Here is a 21,249-nt window from a genome sequence, read left to right on the forward strand (position 1 = left end):
TCCCGTGCAAGCGAAAGATTAGTAGTAAGTAACTTATGTTAGTTTACTGTCGTAAAGCTAGTTTAGGAGGCACATTATGTTCGGGTTAATTTTCTAACAGGTTAACAAACATATTGATATGTCTCTGCATGTAGAACAAAACCGGGCAAGTGCGAGTCGGACTCGCGCACGAAGGGTTCCGTACCATAATGCAAAAAAAAAAACAAACAAAAAAGGTCACCCATCCAAGTACTGACCACTCCCGACGTTGCTTAACTTTGGTCAAAAATCACGTTTGTTGTATGGGAGCCCCATTTAAATCTTTATTTTATTCTGTTTAGTATTTGTTGTTATAGCGGCAACAGAAATACATCATCTGTGAAAATTTCAACTGTCTAGCTATCACGGTTCGTGAGATACAGCCTGGTGACAGACGGACGGACGGACGGACGGACAGCGAAGTCTTAGTAATACCCTTTTACCCTTTGAGTACGGAACCCTAAAAAGGATGACTCACGTTAGACCACCATGTGCCCGGGCCAGAGATTCCGACGCTTACTTTTCTATGACATGACAGGCGATCATGTGATGCTTTCCATAGAAAACGATGGGCTGAAGCTCCGGCCCGGACACGGCCCGGTCTAAAGTGAGTCCTCCTTTAGAATGTGGCAAATACTTTTGAGCCCAAGCTGTAGAGATAGAGATAATCTATAATTATTTCGAAGTAAGGTTGGCAGATACTTTTGCAGCGTCGTTTCATCCGCTACTATTGACGCTGACTGTACATATGCTACTGGTTCTGCAGACCATACAGGTACAGGTAAAATCGAAAGTGCAAACGCGTCGAGTGAAAGCCACCTTGCACTTGGAAAGGTGCAGGCTGCATGGACTGTAGACTAGAGGTCGTTGACCTTGCTGATAAATACCCGCCGGTGTCCAGTAGAGTGGAACTTAAGATACTTACGTATGTGTTGATGAACATGGTAATAACTTAAGAGCCAACAGGAGTGGTCATTTCTCCATACAGAAGTACTCGACTGTTTCCTCCGTGGGTTTTGATGCTAGAGCAATGATTTTTTCAACACAGATTAATATTGTCAATATCTGTGTCGGACCGTTTTGCTTTTTTTGATATTTTTGTTTTTTAAGGCGCTCGAGCCCTTCAAAAATGGTCAAAATGGCCTAATTGATTATGCCGCAATGAGAGGCGCAGTATTCATAACTGATATCAATTAGCCAAAAAAGCACAACGGTCCGACACAGATAATTTCATAATCATTTAAATTTCCAAGTTTAGTTAGGATTGGTTAAGTTTTGGAGGAGGAAACAGTCGAGTACGAAACCTCGATTTTTGAGATTTTTACGCGGGATTTTTCGCCTTGTCCTTATCGCACTAGTTTTAGGAGCAGCTTCCGTTAGCGAGACGGTATATTTACCTAAAATATTTAAAACTTAGCTCCTGTTTCGTCTTAATAAGGCATTATAGAGGCAGAGGATTACAGTAACTGTACAAATACAAAATTAACTTAATCTAGCTTAAATCTAAAAGTGCGAGTAAGAGTTAGTTACTATTTCACTAAATGGAAAGAAATGTGCCATACTCGTAAAACTGTCGTCTGCCATTTTTTAGGGTTCCGTACCCAAAGGGTAAAACGGGACCCTATTACTAAGACTTCGCTGTCCGTCCGTCCGTCCCTCCGTCTGTCACCAGGCTGTATCTCACGAACCGTGATAGCTAGACAGTTGAAATTTTCACAGATGATGTATTTCTGTTGCCGCTATAACAACAAATACTAAAAACAAAATAAAATAAAGATTTAAATGGGGCTCCCATACAACAAACGTGATTTTTGACCAAAGTTAAGCAACGTCGGGAGTGGTCAGTACTTGGATGGGTGACCGTTTTTTTTTTGCTTTTATTTATTGTTTATTTTTGCATTATAGTACGGAACCCTTCGTGCGCGAGTCCGACTCGCACTTGCCCGGTTTTTTTTTACCAACCTATTTGAGTGTCCCACTGCCGGGCAAAGGCTTTACTCTCCCCTGGATCGCCATATCTCCCGAAATTCTTATTTATATTTGAAAAAGAATAAAGAATCTTTAAATTTTTTATTTTGAGTCGATACAATATCATGCACACAGTTTCGGTAGAATTTACTTAAGTTTAATAGATAAAATTAAGTAACCCGATTTATTTGAGGTTAATTAGAATTAATATTGTAATTGATTTCTTGGTAAGTACCTAATGTACTGACTGCCAGTAGTATTATACGGCACATAATTCTACACTATTTTTCATAAAGCATAACAGCCTACTAAAATTTCCATAATTTCCTCCAACGATCTCGTTCTAGTGTCATAACAATATAACAGCATAATGTGACTTCCTCTTCCGACAGGTAGATATACTCGTTATGTATGAGCGTATGTCACTACGTCTATAACACCTGGTAGTAGTTTCTTTCCCATATAAAACACACTTTTCTAAGTTAGCATTCGGCGTGCGCATTTTGAATTCGACGCTTTTACAGCGTAAGAGCCGTTATAGGTACATGATTTTACATGTTAGTGGTTAACGATAAGCAACACGAACTTTTTATATTCAGCCAACAAAAATATAACATTAATATAAACAAATTAATATCCCCACACTAGAGGCTCGTCGTAAGATGTTTGACTTTTTGAATTTATATAAGGTTATATACACTCAAAAATTGACTCTGCTGCACTATTATCATCCATTACCTTTAATACGCCTAGATTTAGAGGTCGTAACACTAAACTTTTCGCACTTAGAGTGTACAAAAACAATACTTCATTCTATAACCCAATCACAAGAATGTGCCGCCAATATAACGATTTAATAGCTGGTGATCATCGCGGTAGGGACACTGATATTGATATTTTTGACCCTCACATCGCTAGGTTTAGGAAGTGCTTGGCTGGCGTCCTCTTCTCCTCTTCTCCCACTTAACTGATGACATCTGCCTTAATCCTCTAAGTTTGTTTCATTTGTGATGTTTAATAGTCTTTATAATTTAATGTAAAGTTCGTTACTCGTTATATTGTAATGTTTAGATAGATATTTCTTCTCTGATATTTTTCACTGTAACTATAATATGGTGATAATTAGTTTGTAATATTTCCGCTCAATTGTAAAACATGCTGTGTACACTTGTTTTGGATCTCGTGCTAGATTTAAGCCATAATTTGCAAATGTATTACCCATGATATTGTACGATGTCTGTTTAGTGTACCTAATAAAGTAAAAAAAATAAAAAAAAATGATATTAAAAATGAAACATTGCTTCGTTAAAGTCTCTATAAAATGCTAATTTGACATGTATAAAAGTAGCTATGATCAGGTTTTCAATTCGAACTGACTATATTCATAACCATGTCTATAAATAATGATCTTAATCAATGAATATAGAACGGTAGCATTTTTACTTGCCCTTTTTATCGCTTATAAAAATCGCTCTAATTAGAATTAGATCAAGAAAAGTCTGCAATGATTTCTGATGATTAGCACACACAGTGCAAGTGTTATTTATACGTCATAATTTGACGTTTAAAATAACACTTACAATGCGTGTGCTATTAAAACCGTTGCAGAATTTTCTTGGTCTAACTCTTATGATTACAGCCATGCAATATTATCGCATTGGTAGTAAAAGCAAAATTATATCCACAGTAGAATTTAATTAGAGTTTACATAAGGTATTAATATTACTCGTATTAACTTACGTGAATGATTATTTAGTTCATTTCAAGTTTATATTTATATAATTTATTAGTGTTTCTATTTCACATTCGTGTCAACTCCGCCGACAGCAACGCGCATGCTCGCCGGCGTTCCCGCGACCGGTTGGAGCTTTCTAGAGAGCTGGCGGCGCGCGCGCAGCTTTCGATTCCACCGACAATGCGCTTATATTAGATCTGATCAACAAGAAACACATCTCATTGATACGGGGAAACAGGGGAAAATGGTTCCGATAAGAATTATTGTACATAGTTTAAGCGCCATTTAAAGTTTTTTTAGAGGTTTTGAGACGTGCCCTGTTTATCAACAGCTTGTAACTTGTAATATAAGTGGAAGTCCCCTTTTGACCGCTTTTGTTAGAAAGGGACTTCCACTTGTATTACAAGTTACAAGCTTTTACAAAACAGGGCACTGCCATTTAAAAAATACAGTTGGTGTTTGTTTATAGACATACGAAACTGTGTTCCTATAGATACGTTAGGTTTCCGAATATTTTTAGCGCGGACAACGGACATCATTAGGTGTCACCAAAACTCAGGAATATGCTCATTAATAACTGGATAGTCATAACTATCACAGCCAGCCAGTTAATATTATAAGTACGAAAGGAGGATGCCACTATTGTAATCTTTCTAGTTAACCGGAGACAAAAAACCAAATAACTATTAAGTATTTCTTTTTCAAAATGAATAAAAAAAGGTGAGATAGTTAATCGAAAAGATTAATCCTTTTTGTATGTCTGTCAGGCAACACATGTACGTGACCCATTTAATACCTCCGTATAACTGTTCAAATCAAGTTAATGTTGTTTTATTCATTTTCCTAAATTGTATGATACAAAACCTCTTAAAAACCAGCTCTGCAAAAATCACCCTTCCGTCACCGCGTTAAGTTTTGATTTTTTTAAATTGTTTAGATGTTGTGAAGAATGTGACTTGAATTCGCACCCATACGTAATTACTTAATTAGATCGCGTCCAAGCCTCGAGGTCTCCAAATTCACACTATTGTCCTGTCCTCAAAGTCAATGTCTGTTCACTTACGTTGGGTACTAAATAAACTCGTAGGGGAAACTTGCCTAATTCGTACCCCTAAAGAGAAAATGCTAATTTCTTGGAAAAACAATTAATTAAAAAAATACAAATGGTGTTTAAAGAATTTTTATTTAGTAACGAATCAACAAAAGTAACAAGTTAAACTTGAACCTCTACAACTTCTGAGAAAAAAAGTTTTTAAAATATTGGAAAATTCCTATATCGTACCCGTATATCTCCATGTCAAACTATGAGATCTTCTAATTTAGTATTAATCTTATAAATACAGCAATTACACATACATATAGTACTGCCATACAACGTGGCAATGCGGCCAGCCTTCTGGGCACACTGCCCATCGGCAGTGATTTGGGGGACGTTTTTTATTTATAGGCTTTTTATTTCAAGTTTATTTAGATTAGAGATAGTTTGTATTATTATTTGTAAGCTAATTTAATGTTTTATATTTACTTAATAGTGAATAAATATAAACATCATATAGTACTTAATATTAATTATAATTGAGTCACTAATCTAAATAATTTGTCAACTTCTGTCCGATCATCTTAAATATAGAAGGAACTCAAGGAACATTTTAATTATAGCAGGTCTAACTGTATTTTCTAACTTTTTGCAGTCATCACAAATAAAACTATGAGTATTTTTTTTGTTCAACCTGTCGCGTTACGTGCTCTGCCAATGAATTGGTAGAGCACGCAACTGAGCAGCTGGAAGGATGAAGGGTGAAGAAATGAAAAGTAAAGACTCAGGGGTAGGTAACGTTTATTTTCCAGGTATAAGTGGTGGGTCAATATGGCACGGCTGGGAACTTAAATTGTCCAACAACACCGGGAAGTTGTAGTAGCGTGGTAGCACGGTGCTCCGGGGTGCAGCGCCTGGGAAACGCGTTCCCACGCACAGGCGCGCGGCGTCAAGGAGGGCGCGATCAGGCGCGCGGCGCCAAGGAGGGCGCGCACAGGCGCGCGGCGTCGAGGAGGGCGCGCACAGGCGCGCGGCGTCGAAGAGGGCGCGAACAGGCGCGCGGCGTCAAGGAGGGCGCGCACAGGCGCGCGGCGTCGAGGAGGGCGCGCACAGGCGCGCGGCGTCGAGGAGGGCGTGCACAGGCACGCACAGGCGCGCGGCGTCGAAGAGGGCGCGAACGGGCGCGCGGCGTCAAGGAGGGCGCGCACAGGCGCGCGGCGTGAAGGAGGGCGCGCACAGGCGCGCGGCGTGAAGGTGGGTGCGCACAGGCGTTCAGCGAGGGTCACCAAATCAGAGGCTTGTAGTAGATTTGCGTTTGTAATTTATAGTGAAAGTATTTATATAGTAAGTTACGCCAGGAAGAGGAGGGTTTCTTGAAGGTGCGGGGCCTCACTTGGCCCCGCACGGACCCTTAATTTCGAAAATGCTCGGATGAGAGCTGACGAAGAACTGAACAGAATGACGGTTGTTCCGCTTTTATACCTGATTCTTTAGAACATCTAAAGAATCAGATTTACAAGATTTGAAATTTAAAAATAGTCGAGTACCAGTTATGATTTTACCAAAATTTTGAATAACCTTTGCCGAAAGTATACATACTAGTCTTTTTAGTGGTGAGATCCGAACAGTTGAAGGGTGATTGACGGGTTACGTCAATCATCTTACAAAATGTAAACAATGAAAGGATCCCGGAAAACACAGCGATAATATTAATAAAATTCACCTCAAATTACATAAAATAATTGGAAAAACCTAAAGGTATGTATTGAGGTGGCTTAGGGCATATGGAAAGTTATAAAAATAATAGCCCGAAGTAAGCACGTCTGTGAATTTCAGATATAGTACAAGGAGTATTTTGATCAGAGCCATAATAAGCAAATCAGAATGATCGGACTTGGAAAGCTAAATGCAGGAATTGGAATAAAGGAACAGAAAAAGGAAGGAGGTAATTCCAAGGTAAATGCTACATTACACGGGCGCGCGGCGTGAAGGAGGGCGCGCACAGGCGCGCGGCGTGAAGGTGGGTGCGCACAGGCGTTCAGCGAGGGTCACCAAATCAGAGGCTTGTAGTAGATTTGCGTTTGTAATTTATAGTGAAAGTATTTATATAGTAAGTTACGCCAGGAAGAGGAGGGTTTCTTGAAGGTGCGGGGCCTCACTTGGCCCCGCACGGACCCTTAATTTCGAAAATGCTCGGATGAGAGCTGACGAAGAACTGAACAGAATGACGGTTGTTCCGCTTTTATACCTGATTCTTTAGAACATCTAAAGAATCAGATTTACAAGATTTGAAATTTAAAAATAGTCGAGTACCAGTTATGATTTTACCAAAATTTTGAATAACCTTTGCCGAAAGTATACATACTAGTCTTTTTAGTGGTGAGATCCGAACAGTTGAAGGGTGATTGACGGGTTACGTCAATCATCTTACAAAATGTAAACAATGAAAGGATCCCGGAAAACACAGCGATAATATTAATAAAATTCACCTCAAATTACATAAAATAATTGGAAAAACCTAAAGGTATGTATTGAGGTGGCTTAGGGCATATGGAAAGTTATAAAAATAATAGCCCGAAGTAAGCACGTCTGTGAATTTCAGATATAGTACAAGGAGTATTTTGATCAGAGCCATAATAAGCAAATCAGAATGATCGGACTTGGAAAGCTAAATGCAGGAATTGGAATAAAGGAACAGAAAAAGGAAGGAGGTAATTCCAAGGTAAATGCTACAAACCCCAGCACATAGTTCGTGAATTTATATATATAGTTCACGGGTTTAACAATATGTGCATTGTATCATTATCATATATGTCTTCTAAAGTACGAAATAAAACAAAGTGTTCAGTACGAAATTACGAATATGGCACATGATATTGATAACTAACGATTTTAAATTTGCCGCGTTAAAATATAGCTGCCGGGCTTTCGTCTGTCGTCCATTATTTGAAAATTAAGACGTGGTTAGTTTCATAATGGTCATGTCTCAAACTGTCAAAAAATAAAACGGAATAGCGTCCGAATGTATTCATTGCCGGTTACCCAACATGACATTGGCACCTGACTCGTTCAGCATAACACCGGCCGTTTGCTATTCATTGTTGAACCATTAGACGTATCGTAATGGGTCATCTAAGGTAATAATTGCGGTGAACTAGCTTTGTTAATATGATTTTAAGTTCACAAGTTTAATAATGGTGGATGCCGGTAGAGGGACGTGGCCGCGGTAGGCCCAAAACGGAGATGGCGAGATGACCTGGATAGTTTCCTGAACCACCGGAGGAAGCACCAAATCGGGAGTCGTGGAAATTAAGGGGAGAGGCCTTTGCCTAGCAGTGGGACACTCAAATAGGCTAGAAAAAAAAAGTTTAATAATAATTAAGTCTACATGACATTAAAGCTCTTCAATGGGCCTAACGTGTTTGATCTATATCCCAAGTATCCCAACGCAAGCCTATTAAAAGACCGGGATTTATATTAATATTAGGCTCGTCATATTAAAGATTCGGCAAAGTAATTTTTTTTATTATTAAATTTTTCAAGCCAATTCCGAAGTCTGCAGTTTTACTACTTTCGTTTTAACCACCTTAAAAAATGAAGGTTCTCAGTTTGACCCCTATGTATGTATGTATGTTTGTCCTCGATTATCTCGCGTTTGGCTGAACCGATTTTGATGCGGTTCTCAGAAAATTGTTAGATTATGGAGAAGGTTTTAATATACATGGATATGGTCTGTAGTTACGCGAAGTATTTGGAACAGCAAGGGGTCGAAAATTTCTTGTAGATTTGGATGGAATACTGAAAAAGAGCTCAGCCAACAATTCAGGGCAGTCAATAAGTATTTCCGTTTATAATATTGAGAATGTAAACTATGTCTGAGATTTCACGGCGTATATGCAACGGAATGAGATGATGCTTCCTGCAAATATTGATATAGTTGGAGGATGTATAAGGATATTTAAGTTTAAAACAGAGGAACTTGATAGTTTTTTTCTGGATGCGTCCTAATCTATATAGTATGGTATCGGGGATTCCAAATTTGTTATGCATACTCAAGTTTACTCCTAATAAGTGTATAGTAATCCTAATAGGAATGAATTCTCGAGTGTTATTTTTAGCACCCTTTTAGGTTATCTGTCATTTGTCACACCCGTAGGCCAGATGGCGCTGGCAGCCGCCGCAAGTGGTTGCGTTCAGTTCTACGAGGCCGTGCCGTACAGCTGCGATCGTGGCCCCCCAAAATGGACTCGCCGGAAGCTGAAGACCAGCGCCGACTCTCGGGTCAGCATTATGCTGAGGCGAGCCCATTTCGTGGTAAACAATTTGTAATTATGTTTGTATTACTTAAGCCTTTCATGTTACTTCTGTATTGTACACTAAGTTTATCACGAAAAATAAATGATTTATGATTTATTTATGATTTACGAATGAAAATATTTATATCTTAATATTACGTAACTATTTTGTTACCTTTTATATTTGACGAATTTCTCCTAATTAATATCTTTTAACTTATTTTTTATTTATTTGTGATATGCTAATTTCAAAAACCTGACCCCAACAAAAAAAATACAAAAAGAAATTCCCTCTCCGGGATTCGAACCCAGGACCATTAGCTTCCTGAACTGGATTACTGCCAATACCCGCTAGGCTAAACGGGTTGTCAATTCTAATTACAATTCGATCCCACCAAAGGAGCTACCGCGAAAACCGAAATTCGCAAATTGCGGGGATTTTTCTTTTTTACTCCAATGAAGGCGTAATAAGAGTGATAGAGAAAGAAGCCCGCAATTTGCGAACTTCGATTTTCGCGGTTATAGCCCAGAGCGCTATAGTTCGTTTATTTTAGTGTTCCGTAAAAAACTTTGTTCACGGAACACTTATGGGATCACTTCGGTCCTGCCGTGTCCAATCTTGACGTGTCTTTTTAGTAAAAAATATTGAAAAACGCTTTAAAAAAAATAGTTTATTTAATTATTATGAAAGCAAAATAACGTATAAAGATGGTATATGATTTATAAAATTCTAATATATTTGCTGTGACTTATTTTTCAATGGTGATTTTTAATAAAAATACACGTGAGGATCACTTACCTTCTTTCTAATGCTAAAAAAACGAACTATAGTAGTATAAACGAACTTTTGAAAGGTACATATTTTTTGTATGGAGTTATATCGGTTTCTCCTAGTGAGTAGTGAGTTATATTCTTTGATATGGATGGGCCGTGCATCAAAACACTTCACACCTCTTTTGTATTCGTTAATATGAAGTTACATTAATTATACTGTTTTATCATTGAAGGGATGTTTACAAAAACAACATAACTGACTACACTGGTTGACACCTGAAACGATTAACAATGTTCTTAAAAAAGTGTCAACTGCTCTAAGCAGTTATGTTGTTTTAGTAAACATCCCTGCAATTATTATGCACAAACATGACGCATTTTATGCAATTTATTCTTGATTATAAAGCGTGTCTGAAAACACAAATGTGAATTGCATTTGTATAAATAAACAAGGGGGTATATATGGAGCAGAAAAACTGAAGTAGTACGCTCATACACAAGTACGAATTGACTATGAATCTTCTAAGAAGTTCAGCGTCACTCGACTCTTCTTTGGGTTCCAGTCAAGCGCTTGGCGCGGATTCTGAGCCTAGTCTTCTAAAGCTTATAACATATATTACAAGCTGTGTCGGCGAGGGGAGCATTATCTTTAGTAAGTTAAAATTCAATTTTTTTTTAAAGAAAAGGAGGATTTATTGGGACTTAAAAATATAAACTAAACAATACTAAAACTAAACTACATGCAATATAAAACTTAAAATAATCTTATAAATAAACTTATAATTCAACTTGATATCCTAATCTTTAGGTGAGAAATTCTGAAAAGTTTGTACATTCCCATCACATCTTAGATTTCTATAAAAATTGGTATGCTGGTAAAGTACATGAAGCTGAACAACTTCCACAACATTTCCCAAAATGTCCCAGAAAGTTTCTAAGAAACATTCCTTTTTTGTTACCAGATTTCCTTACACATTTGGTAACAAATAAGGAATGTTTCTTAGAAACTTTTCTTTTTTTTTGAAAGTTGCTCAGGTACTCTTCGTGCCTTAAAGAAATACGTATTACTAACTATTTTAATCACGAGACCCCCTTCGCTTGAAAATAATTCGTGCCCTCGTCTGTCGTTTGTAAACTGAACAATAGTTCCGATCCAATTTAAAGTTACACTTTTTTTTTAACGTTGGGGAAATGCGTTTACGCATGCCACCTGGCCCGGGGGAACCAGGAGCGATGACGGACTAACCAGTAATAGGACTACCGTCTAAAACCACCAACGAATGCCGACTACACCTTGCAGAGGAGCGCCGCAGGATCACTATCAGCATTCGACTGCGTACAAAAATTAAAGTTACACCTCTAGACTATTGACTGAAAACAAATTTCTCTTTGACACTCCTAAATGAATATCTGGTGATTTTTATTTTGATTCTTCTGAGGAAATTACCAAACCCTAGCATAGATGTCTAAGATGCTTATTTTATTTTTTACACCAGGGTCCATCGAGCAGCTGCTAGAGACGCTGGTGGACTTCATCCAGCATTTCGAGCCAGCCGGACTAGTGTCTAAAGTGCTGAAGCTGTTGTTCGCTGCACTCACCTACCTTAACATTACAGCGACCGGCGAGTGGCCGAGTCAAAGCATCGTTCATGGTAAAGTATAACCCCTTTCATAAAACTTTACGGGCCTGATTTAGTTAAATTATGTTTTATCCCTTTCTTACAAATACATAAGTCAAAATGGCAGATAAAGACAAACGATTCCAACGGTCATCACCGCACCGCTCGCGTCGGCAGTGTTCATCCTGACACGCCCTAGAACCTAAATGGTCGCGCACTGTGCGGCTTAATAGAAATTTCTTATAGAATAAGCTCCCTGCCGAGGTTTTCTCGAGGGTCTTCAGTATGTATGGGGTTCTCCAAAAACCCTAAAAAGAGTTTACAAGTTTTAAAAGGTTCGGCAACGCGCTACATACGTTAAACGCACTACAGACCCCTAGAGTTGCATACGTCCATGGGATGCGATGACCGCTTACCATCAGGTCAGGATCGTATGCTTGTTAGCCACCATAATATTTAGAAGCTGTATTCCAGATGGAGATCACTTTGACATCATCATCGTGGGCGGCGGCACGGCGGGGTGTGTGCTGGCGAACCGGTTGACTGAGGTCTCGGACTGGAGGGTGCTGCTGATCGAGGCCGGCGGAGACCCGCCCATTCTTGGCGTTGTAAATACTTATTGAGTTTAATTAACCTTCTAACATTACCCGCAGCACATACATTTTTCATCGCACGCCCATGTGATGGTACCGATAAGGCCACGCCTCATATTTTGACTAAGGTGTAGAGTTTGTGAAGTTAGGGCTTGCAGAGTAGAAGCTTCGCTCTACATGAAATATGATATATTTTTGACATCCGTATATATATATATATATTTATATCATTTATTTACATACAATATATATACAGTGGTACAACTAAACGAAATTATAACTAGCTTAAATCTAAAATAGGCCCCTGAGGCATTGTACCAAGGAATAATTCCGTATATTATGATCTCATCTTGGCAACATTTTACATGAAAATGTTTTTGGTGGCATTTCATTTCTTTTTGTAAGTTGCTTATGACAAAAGTATCTCTTAGCTTCGTGCCCTACCTTCTTCCTCTCATTCTATTCTCACTTTCACCCGGCCTTTGATGATGAAATTTGTACAATAATTAACTCTGTTAAGTCAAATACCTAGATTCGGGCATGACGAGCTAAGCAGGATCATGATATTGATCAGCCTTGAATGCACTGTCCCTATTATAACGCTTGTCGTCAATCTTTCCATATTTTCAGGTATTTTTCCGTCCTTGTGACGTAGTGCTTTCATAATCCCTCTCCCAAAAGTACCCAGCCCTTCATTACTCAAAGAATTTCGCCCAATTTCAAATCTCCCGTTTTTGTCTAAGGTTCTGGAAGCCATACGAGTAGTGCACAAGCAACTGTCCACTCACATCTCCATAACCATATTCTTTCACCATTTCAGTCAGGCCTTCGTACAGGGCATAGTACAAACGGCAACACTTCATGTTTAAAAAGGCATAAGGTCCACTGATGTACAGTGTGGGCGATGGTACAACTACCGCTCTACTTAAGGTTATAGAAGATGTGCGGCTGGGCATAGAGGCATCCCTTGTCACTGTTCTGATCTTAATACCTCGATTTTTCGAAAGCGTTTCACGTTGTAAATCGTGAGCTTCTCCTTACCGCTCTAGACCATCTCAATATTAAATCATCAGCAGCCGAGTGGTTTGCGTCCTACCTTTGCGGTCATCGACAGGCTACTTGGGCCATTCGAAAACTATCTATATAATTGGTGCGAACTTTCCTCTGGTGTTTCGCAGGGCGGTATACTTTCTCCACTAATTTACTCCATTTTTGTGAATTTTAAAAATTGCTCATATCACTTGTACGCCGGCGACTTGCAATTGTACACACAAGCGAAGATCGATGACAAAGACGAGGCTGGCCGCGTAGCCAAGATGCCAATCGCTTACGCTCCGTAGCGATCGAAACGCAACTGTCACTGTCGCGCTAATACGAAAGAGTGATAGAGAGACATAATGGTTTTCGTTGTCGAAGCGATAGCGATTGTAACCTTGGCTAGGCCGGCTGAATTGCGGCTAAATAGCGACCGTTCTAGCATTGCATCCTGGTTGGATGATATTGGGATCGCTCGCAACCCGTTTAAGTGTCAGGCTAGTTGCAGTCAGCAGTCGGCAGTGGTGACGCGCTGCAATGCTGCCGTAGCAATGCAGCTGCGGTCGGAGTCCAAATGTCAACTTTAATGTTCGCTCGCGTCCCTACCTCGCAACACAATCAACACAGTCATCTCTCCCAAGCTCGCAACACATTCTTACTCACCTCTTTCACTTATTTTGTACGTAGATGAGAACAGCCGGACATACGAGAGCATTTTTGCGCAAGCTAAAACGGCTCGCACAATTACTATGCTTATTAAGAATAACACTCATTGCAGATACCCGGGTTATGGCCATTCGTCACTCACTCCCCCTGGGACTGGGACTATTATTCCGAAGACGACGGTTATTGCTCACAAGCTCTCAACTTTAAAAAAGTTGCACAATCTCGCGGCAAAATGCTTGCTGGGTGCTCGTCTATGGATCATCTTATATATGAAATGTTAATTTGCAATTTTTTATTTGAAATTATAGTTGGGTCCTCGATAAATTATACTTAAAAGAGTTAAAAGTATAGTCCCATCCGGATGAAAGCATGATACTTGACATGCGTGGGACTTATGTAGGCAAGAAAAATAAAACTTTGAAAAAGTGGATTCCGAAAAGGATAAAATAAAAGAATATATTTTAATATAGACTGGCAAAGGTATGGCGCCATCGCTCGAAAAGATGGCACCATACCTTCGGCCTATCGTCGAGTACCTAGATGGCGATACTTATGACATTTATCAAATTTAACACATATTAGTGAAAAAATAAGGATATAAGTCAAATGGCGTTCTAATAGGTTAATCATTTGTGTCGGAAGATGGCAGTAAATGTACTGACTACATAATTTACTTTGACAATATTCCTCTATTTCAAATTCTCTTTGCCATAGCGCTGACTAGACGTCGACGCTCAAAGACGCTAGTCTGGGCCTCTGGGGTGACCCTGAGTATTAATTAACACCATTTCATTTATTTCCCAAACCACCGTATTGTGACGTCATTGCGACAAGAGGTCGGAGTCTCAATGACTCTTAAATATGGTAGAAGTCCTAGTGCTCGACGCTGCACTAGTATTCGACATGGGCACTTTATGTCAAAGTGACAAGAATTAAATTTGAATACAGAAAAATCTTCGCCGTTCAAATTTAACCTATATTAATTTGACATAAAGTGCACATATCGAATACTAGTGCAGCGTCGAGCACTAGTACTTCTACCTTACCTAGTTTATTTGCATAAGATGCTCTAATAATAAAATCTAACTTTACAATTACATCAGGGGCTCAAAAGCGGACTTCGAGGATTGGGTTGAAGCTGGCAGCGACGAAGGCTGGCGCTGGGATAACATGCTCAAATATTTCAAGAAGGCTCAAAACATGCTAGACGAGTCCCTCCTCCACGGACCTACAGCTGAGTTCCACTGCAGCAAGGGACCGTTAAGCGTCAAGAATCACACTGTTAACAGCCTGTTCTTAGAAAAAAATAAAATCATGCTTGATGCATATGAGGACATCGGCATGAAAACCATAAGGGATCCTCTGAGGTCAAATATTTTTGGAACTTACGAAATACAATTCAAAATCACTAAAGATTCAAAGAGAGCTAGCACTGCTGTGGAGTACTTGATCCCTATTAGAAAAAGAAACAATTTCTTTTTGCTTAAAAACAGTTTAGGTACTAAAATATTATTTAATGATAATAAGGAAGCCATAGGAGTAAGAGTAAAAACCTCTGATCAGGAAATAACTGTTTACGCTGACGTTGAGGTGATCGTTTCCGCCGGTGCATTCAACTCCCCGCAACTGCTGATGGTGTCCGGAATCGGTCCTAAAGAACACCTGGAGAGTCATGGCATAGAAGTCATAGCAGACCTACCTGTTGGCCAAGGATTGAGAGATCAATTAATAGTTCCCCTGGTCATAAGCGGAAAGCATAATATTGCGTCTGCTATGGACACTGTTTTATCGTTAACTGAGTTGACTAGCTTTCCATTACCTATTGTTGCCGGTTCCTTTAAAGAAAATCACCAAAACGTTCAACATTGCACCGGATTCTTTGGTGCCTTATCACCACTTTTTAACCGACTTCCAAATCCCAAAGGAGGAGGTTATCAATTCGGTTGTGTGTTTTTTATTTTTTTTTATTTTTTTATTATTTTTATTTTTTTTATTTTTTATGTTTGTTACTTCATATCTCCGTCATTACTGGACCGATTTTGAAAATTATTTTTTTGATTGAATGTATATGCATACAGATTGGTCCCGTTTCTGTCAAAACCCAGTTCTGATGATGGGTTCCATGAGGAATCGAGGGAACTCCTCAAATGTTAAAGGCATACATATAGTGATTTTTGGGTTTTTATCATCAAATCAAGCATATACACCCAAAAGAGTGACATTTGATGAAGTGGAACTGCTGATGATGATCAGAACGGAACTCCTCAACGACGCATAGTTCACGGTTTGCGATTTGTCCTCTTCGTTATGTTTGTTAAGCAAGTTCAGTTTTTAATGCACATTTTTGTCAAGCTCGAGTTCTGATGATGGGATCCATGAGGAATCGAGAGAACTCCTCAAATCTTAAAGGCATGCGTATAGAGATTTTTGTATTTACATCAGAAAATTAAGCATTTTCATTAAAAACTGTCGCATTTGATGAAGTGGAACTGCTGATGATGATCAGAACAGAACTCTTCAACGACGCATAGTTCACGTTTCGAGATTTTTCCTCTTCGTTATGTTTGTTAAGCAAGTTAAGTTTTTAATGCACATTTTTGTCAAGCTCGAGTTCTGATGATGGGATCCATAAGGAATCGATGGAACTCCTCAAATATTAAAGGCATGCGTATAGAGATTTTTGTATTTACATCAGAAAATTAAGCATTTTCATTAAAAACTGTCGCATTTGATGAAGTGGAACTGCTGATGATGATCAGAACAGAACTCTTCAACGACGCATAGTTCACGTTTCGAGATTTTTCCTCTTCGTTATGTTTGTTAAGCAAGTTAAGTTTTTAATGCACATTTTTGTCAAGCTCGAGTTCTGATGATGAAATGGATCTGCTGATGATGACCAGAATAGAACTCTTCAACAACGCATAGTACACATTTGGTGATTACGAATTTAGATTTTGACTTGGACTGGGTCCCGGACTCGGACCCAGAACCGGACTCATACCCGGATCCGGTTCGGACCCGGACCCGGACCTGGACTCGAACCCGGGCTCGGACCCGGACTCGGACCCGGACTCAGACCCGGACTCGGACCCGGACCTTGACCCGGAAAACCACTAGGATACCTTAACTAAATAAACCACTATGATTACCTACCATAAAATGTGTAAGTATATAAGTATGATGATGCCAATCTTACTAGCCCCTCCCGCTTAAACCCCCGTACACCGCACCGCATGGGCCGTTAAGTGGGTTACGTTAGGTTTGAACTGCGATCCTCACAGAACTGAACTGCTATCAGAGAAGTGGGTTAGGTTAGGCTAGAACTACGACCCTTACAGAAGCGAAATGCTAGTAAAAAAGTGGGTGGTTTTACCTCCTTTTCTACATAGTGTACCATCTACAATAATCTTTCACCGGCCCCCATAGAAGTCGGTTTTTTTTTCTTAAAAATTATTCTGTATATCTTCCTAATTAACTTTAACTGGAATATACCTGTAACATTAACCTACGTTCTGAGCCAACCTATTAGCGAGAAACTGGTGATTCTAATATTCCTGGACAAGCAAAAGTCAACTGGCTCAGTGACGTTACGAAGCCCGGATATTGCAGTACCACCGATCATTAAGACCGGGTACTATAGCGATCCTGATGATATCGGCATCAGCGCAGCGACTTGTTCAGATACAAGATTCTAAATATTTTTCGGAAGCCGGTGGTGGGTTTATACGACCTCCCCTGCCGGAATGTGATGCGTTAAAATATCAAAGTGATGAGTATTGGCAGTGCTACGGGAGGGTTCTCTCCACGGCCGGGTTCCATCCGGCCAGCACCTGTGCGATGGGCAGAGTGGTGGACGGAAGCCTGAGAGTGAGACACGTGTCGCGGCTCCGCGTGGTGGACGACAGCGTCATGCCCTCGCTGCCGACCGCCAAGGTTGGTGTCGTCACCATCGCGATGGCTGAAAGAGCAGCGGATCTTATCAAAAAACACCACGGTAAGACAGAAGGCTACAAACATTTCCCTTGTAAATAAGTTAAATAACATTATAAAACTAGTACCTACCTGCCTTATCAAAAACTTAGGTACCTTGTAATGGTGCGAATTGTTATTAAATATCATAAGAAGTGTTAAAATATACTATAGGTATATAGACATAGAGTTTAATAATTAAACAATGATTGTTTACTTCAGTTTAGTTTTTAGTAAGTTAACTAATTTTAGTATAACTCACTAATGTAACATACCTATACCTTTGGACCATCGTGTAGCCCCTTGAGCTAAGCTGTTTTTGCAAGTTCATAGTGTAAAAATTGGGTCGTAAAGGCCACTTTTTAAGAGATATCGAAATTTTAACTATACAGAACGATAGCGCTTGGAATTCTGAACAAAACTGTATATTTATATCCCACCAAAAACATAAATGTAAAAAAGGAGAGCCAAGTTCAATACAAAAATTATGCTTGGCTGTGGGGCTCGCCGCAAAAAGAATGGAGATCTAAATGAGTGCCACTGCCAAGTTCTATGCAAAATCCAAATATGTATTTATAGGAACAAAATAACATTATAAACAAGTATTAAACTCTATTTCTTTGCTTTATTGGATACCTATAACAATTGCTGTTATTTAAAAAAATGTGAGATCTTAAAGTAGGTTAGATTTGACTTGGCCAGTTTTCATTATATCAATCATTTTATATATATTGTAATTCTGATAAAACCTGGCCAAGCCAAATGTAACCTACTTTAAGATCTCACATTTTTTTAAATAACAGCATTTGTTATAGGTATCCAATAAAGCAAAGAAATAGAGTTTAATACTTGTTTATAATGTTATTTTGTTCCTATAAATACATATTTGGATTTTGCATAGAACTTGGCAGTGGCACTCATTTAGATCTCCATTCTTTTTGCGGCGAGCCCCACAGCCAAGCATAATTTTTGTATTGAACTTGGCTCTCCTTTTTTACATTTATGTTTTTGGTGGGATATCAATACTTTTTGTAAAGAAAACTAGGCAGGTATTGAGATTTAATGTTTTTTCTTGTGTTTCCGCTGTATGGTTTTTACTTCTGTTCTTTGTATAATTATGTGGTGAGCGCGCCACCGACGACACACCGTTGGCCGGTTGTTTAGAGCGTATTACAAGTTTTTTGTATGGGGACACCACTTATTTTTTGACTAAACTTTATTTTAATATAGCAAATATAATAATACATATATTGGGGTAGTTTCAAATATCTGCTTGTAACGGTTCCAACGCTACAATAAAAAAATATTTTTTTGTATGGGGACCCCCCCTATTTTTTAACTTTTTTTTATTTTTAGATTTTTTCCTACGCTTACACACAATAACCGAGCTGGATTCCAAATTTCATCCTTCTAGGTCATCTGGAAGTAGGTTAGGTTTAGGTACTTATATGTCAGTCCCAATAAAAAATGGTTATTTTGTATGGGGACCCCCCCTATTTTTAAACTTTATTTTATTTTTAGATTTTTTCCTACGGTTACACACAATAACCGAGCTGGATTCCAAATTTCATCCTTCTAGGTCATCTGGAAGTAGGTTAGGTTTAGGTACTTATATGTCAGTCCCAATAAAAAGTGTTTTTTTTGTATGGGAACCCCCCCTATTTTTTAACTTTATTTTATTTTTAGATTTTTTCCTACGGTTACACACAATAACCAAGCTGGATTCCAAATTTCAACCTTCTAGGTCATCTGGAAGTAGGTTAGGTTTAGGTACTATAAGTCATAAGTCAGTCTTAAAATTTAAGACTTTTTGACCTTCATACCTTTATAACCGTTTGAGCTAGCTTCATGAAATTTGGGCTTCTAGATATCCTTATGGATATAATTAAACACACGTAGTTTTATGTGTTTACGTCAAAGATGTTTTGAGTTATAGAAGGGTCAAAAGTGGCACCAAGTGGTTCGTGTAATATTACACTCGGCGCTGGCTAGCCAGTTCCTTTGCTTGAACTTGGCTTGACACGCTGCCGCGTGTCTAGATAACTCATTTTCGTCAAAATGTCCTTTACGCCAATTGAACCCAAAGTTATCGATTTGTAATTAAGGAAGTAGATAAAGACAGCTGTTTTGTGATTTAAAGTACATTTTATTTTTAAATTCAGGCAATGTTAGGCTTTGGGATTATAATGAGCAACTTTAATATGGGACCAACCTCGACACGCGGAAAATTTTTTGTCTGTTTCATACATTTTGGCTCGTCCACTTTCTATGGGAGGGTAAATTTATTTTTGCGTATTCGGAATTGCTCCCATAGTAAAAGTTATAAATAAATAAATATTATAGGACATTTTTACACAAATTGACTAAGCCCCACGGTAAGCTCAAGAAAGCTTGCTCAATATAATCGCAAAACCTCCCTGGCAATAGGAATGCAGTTATTTTTTAGCCACCGTGTATAATGTCATAACGCGCACGATATAAATAACCACAACAGGATTAATGAGTAATAAGTAAGTTTATGCCTAATATAATAACAAAGTAATCGTTATAATCGGTTTAAGTTTTCAGTCCAAGGTTCGAGTGTCCCACGCTTGTTTGTGTGTCTGTTGTCTATCCTGACGCAACTCCTAAACCGTTTAGCTTGTAACAATGGAATGAATAATTTTTACGCCCAGCGGTGTTTTGTCTGAAGATCTAAAGCAAGTTAATCTAGGTTTAACGTTCTTAATTACTTCATAAATTGTAAAGGGGCCCACAAGTTACAAGTTCGCCGGACTATATCATGGCTCCTCTACACGATGGGCCAACGCCGGCCACTCCAAGGGAAGCAGCCATGCGGTAGAATGAGATAGCATTATCACTTGCTCCCTCTAACGCATAAATGCGTCCCTTGGAGTGGCCTGCGTTGGCCCATCGTGAAGAAGAGCCATCAGCCTGTCAGTTGTTCGGAACTGTCACCTTTTGCGTTTAACTGACAGGCTGATATCGTCCGGTGCGCCTCGGCTCGAATTGACCGGGTCCTGCCGTCATGTCGACAGCTTATTCGCTCTTATTCGTGGACAAAAGTTTTTTCCTAGAGACTTTTGCCGAATGCGCTTCGATACATTTGGGGAGACCCTTACTTTGTTTAAATATTGGTTAATCCGGCAACGGATAATGTGCACGTAATCGGCATCGGCTCGATTAGCCGCGGGTTTGATTCTGGGCTGTGACTGATATTACTTGCACAATTTTAACGCTGATTTAGTGTTACTGTAATATTAGAATTATTAGTAACCCTAGCTACTAATCTTTGTAACTTTGTCCTGGCTTTATGCCAGGGCTCACTGCGCATGGGGTCCGCTTGCAAACCTAATATTCCCAGAATTTACAAGATTTCTCTTTGGTTTGGAGGGTCAGATGATAGATAATTTAGTAAAAAGTAGGATTTTGGGGTTGGCTTCAAAGTAAAAGTTGTTCAGTAAGGAAAGGAGGAGTTACGCTACGTCTTACGTAGGCGAACAACGCGCGAACGCGGCGCGGCGCGGCGCGGCGAAATCAA

The 21,249-nt window shown here is 39.2% G+C and overlaps 1 protein-coding gene across 1 annotated transcript; it reads left to right on the forward strand.

Annotated features, from left to right (window-relative positions):
* Positions 1 to 8,998: 8,998 nt before the first annotated feature.
* LOC134667726 (ecdysone oxidase-like) lies at positions 8,999 to 17,771 on the forward strand. Its single transcript, XM_063525146.1, has 6 exons — positions 8,999 to 9,038; positions 11,323 to 11,478; positions 11,920 to 12,053; positions 13,852 to 14,015; positions 14,843 to 15,570; positions 17,380 to 17,771. Exons 1-6 carry the CDS (start codon positions 8,999 to 9,001, stop codon positions 17,769 to 17,771), a joined length of 1,614 nt encoding a protein of 537 aa, XP_063381216.1.
* The last annotated feature ends 3,478 nt before the right edge of the window (positions 17,772 to 21,249 follow it).

This window comes from Cydia fagiglandana, chromosome 9 (assembly GCF_963556715.1).
Source record: "Cydia fagiglandana chromosome 9, ilCydFagi1.1, whole genome shotgun sequence".
Lineage (NCBI taxonomy): Eukaryota > Metazoa > Arthropoda > Insecta > Lepidoptera > Tortricidae > Cydia > Cydia fagiglandana.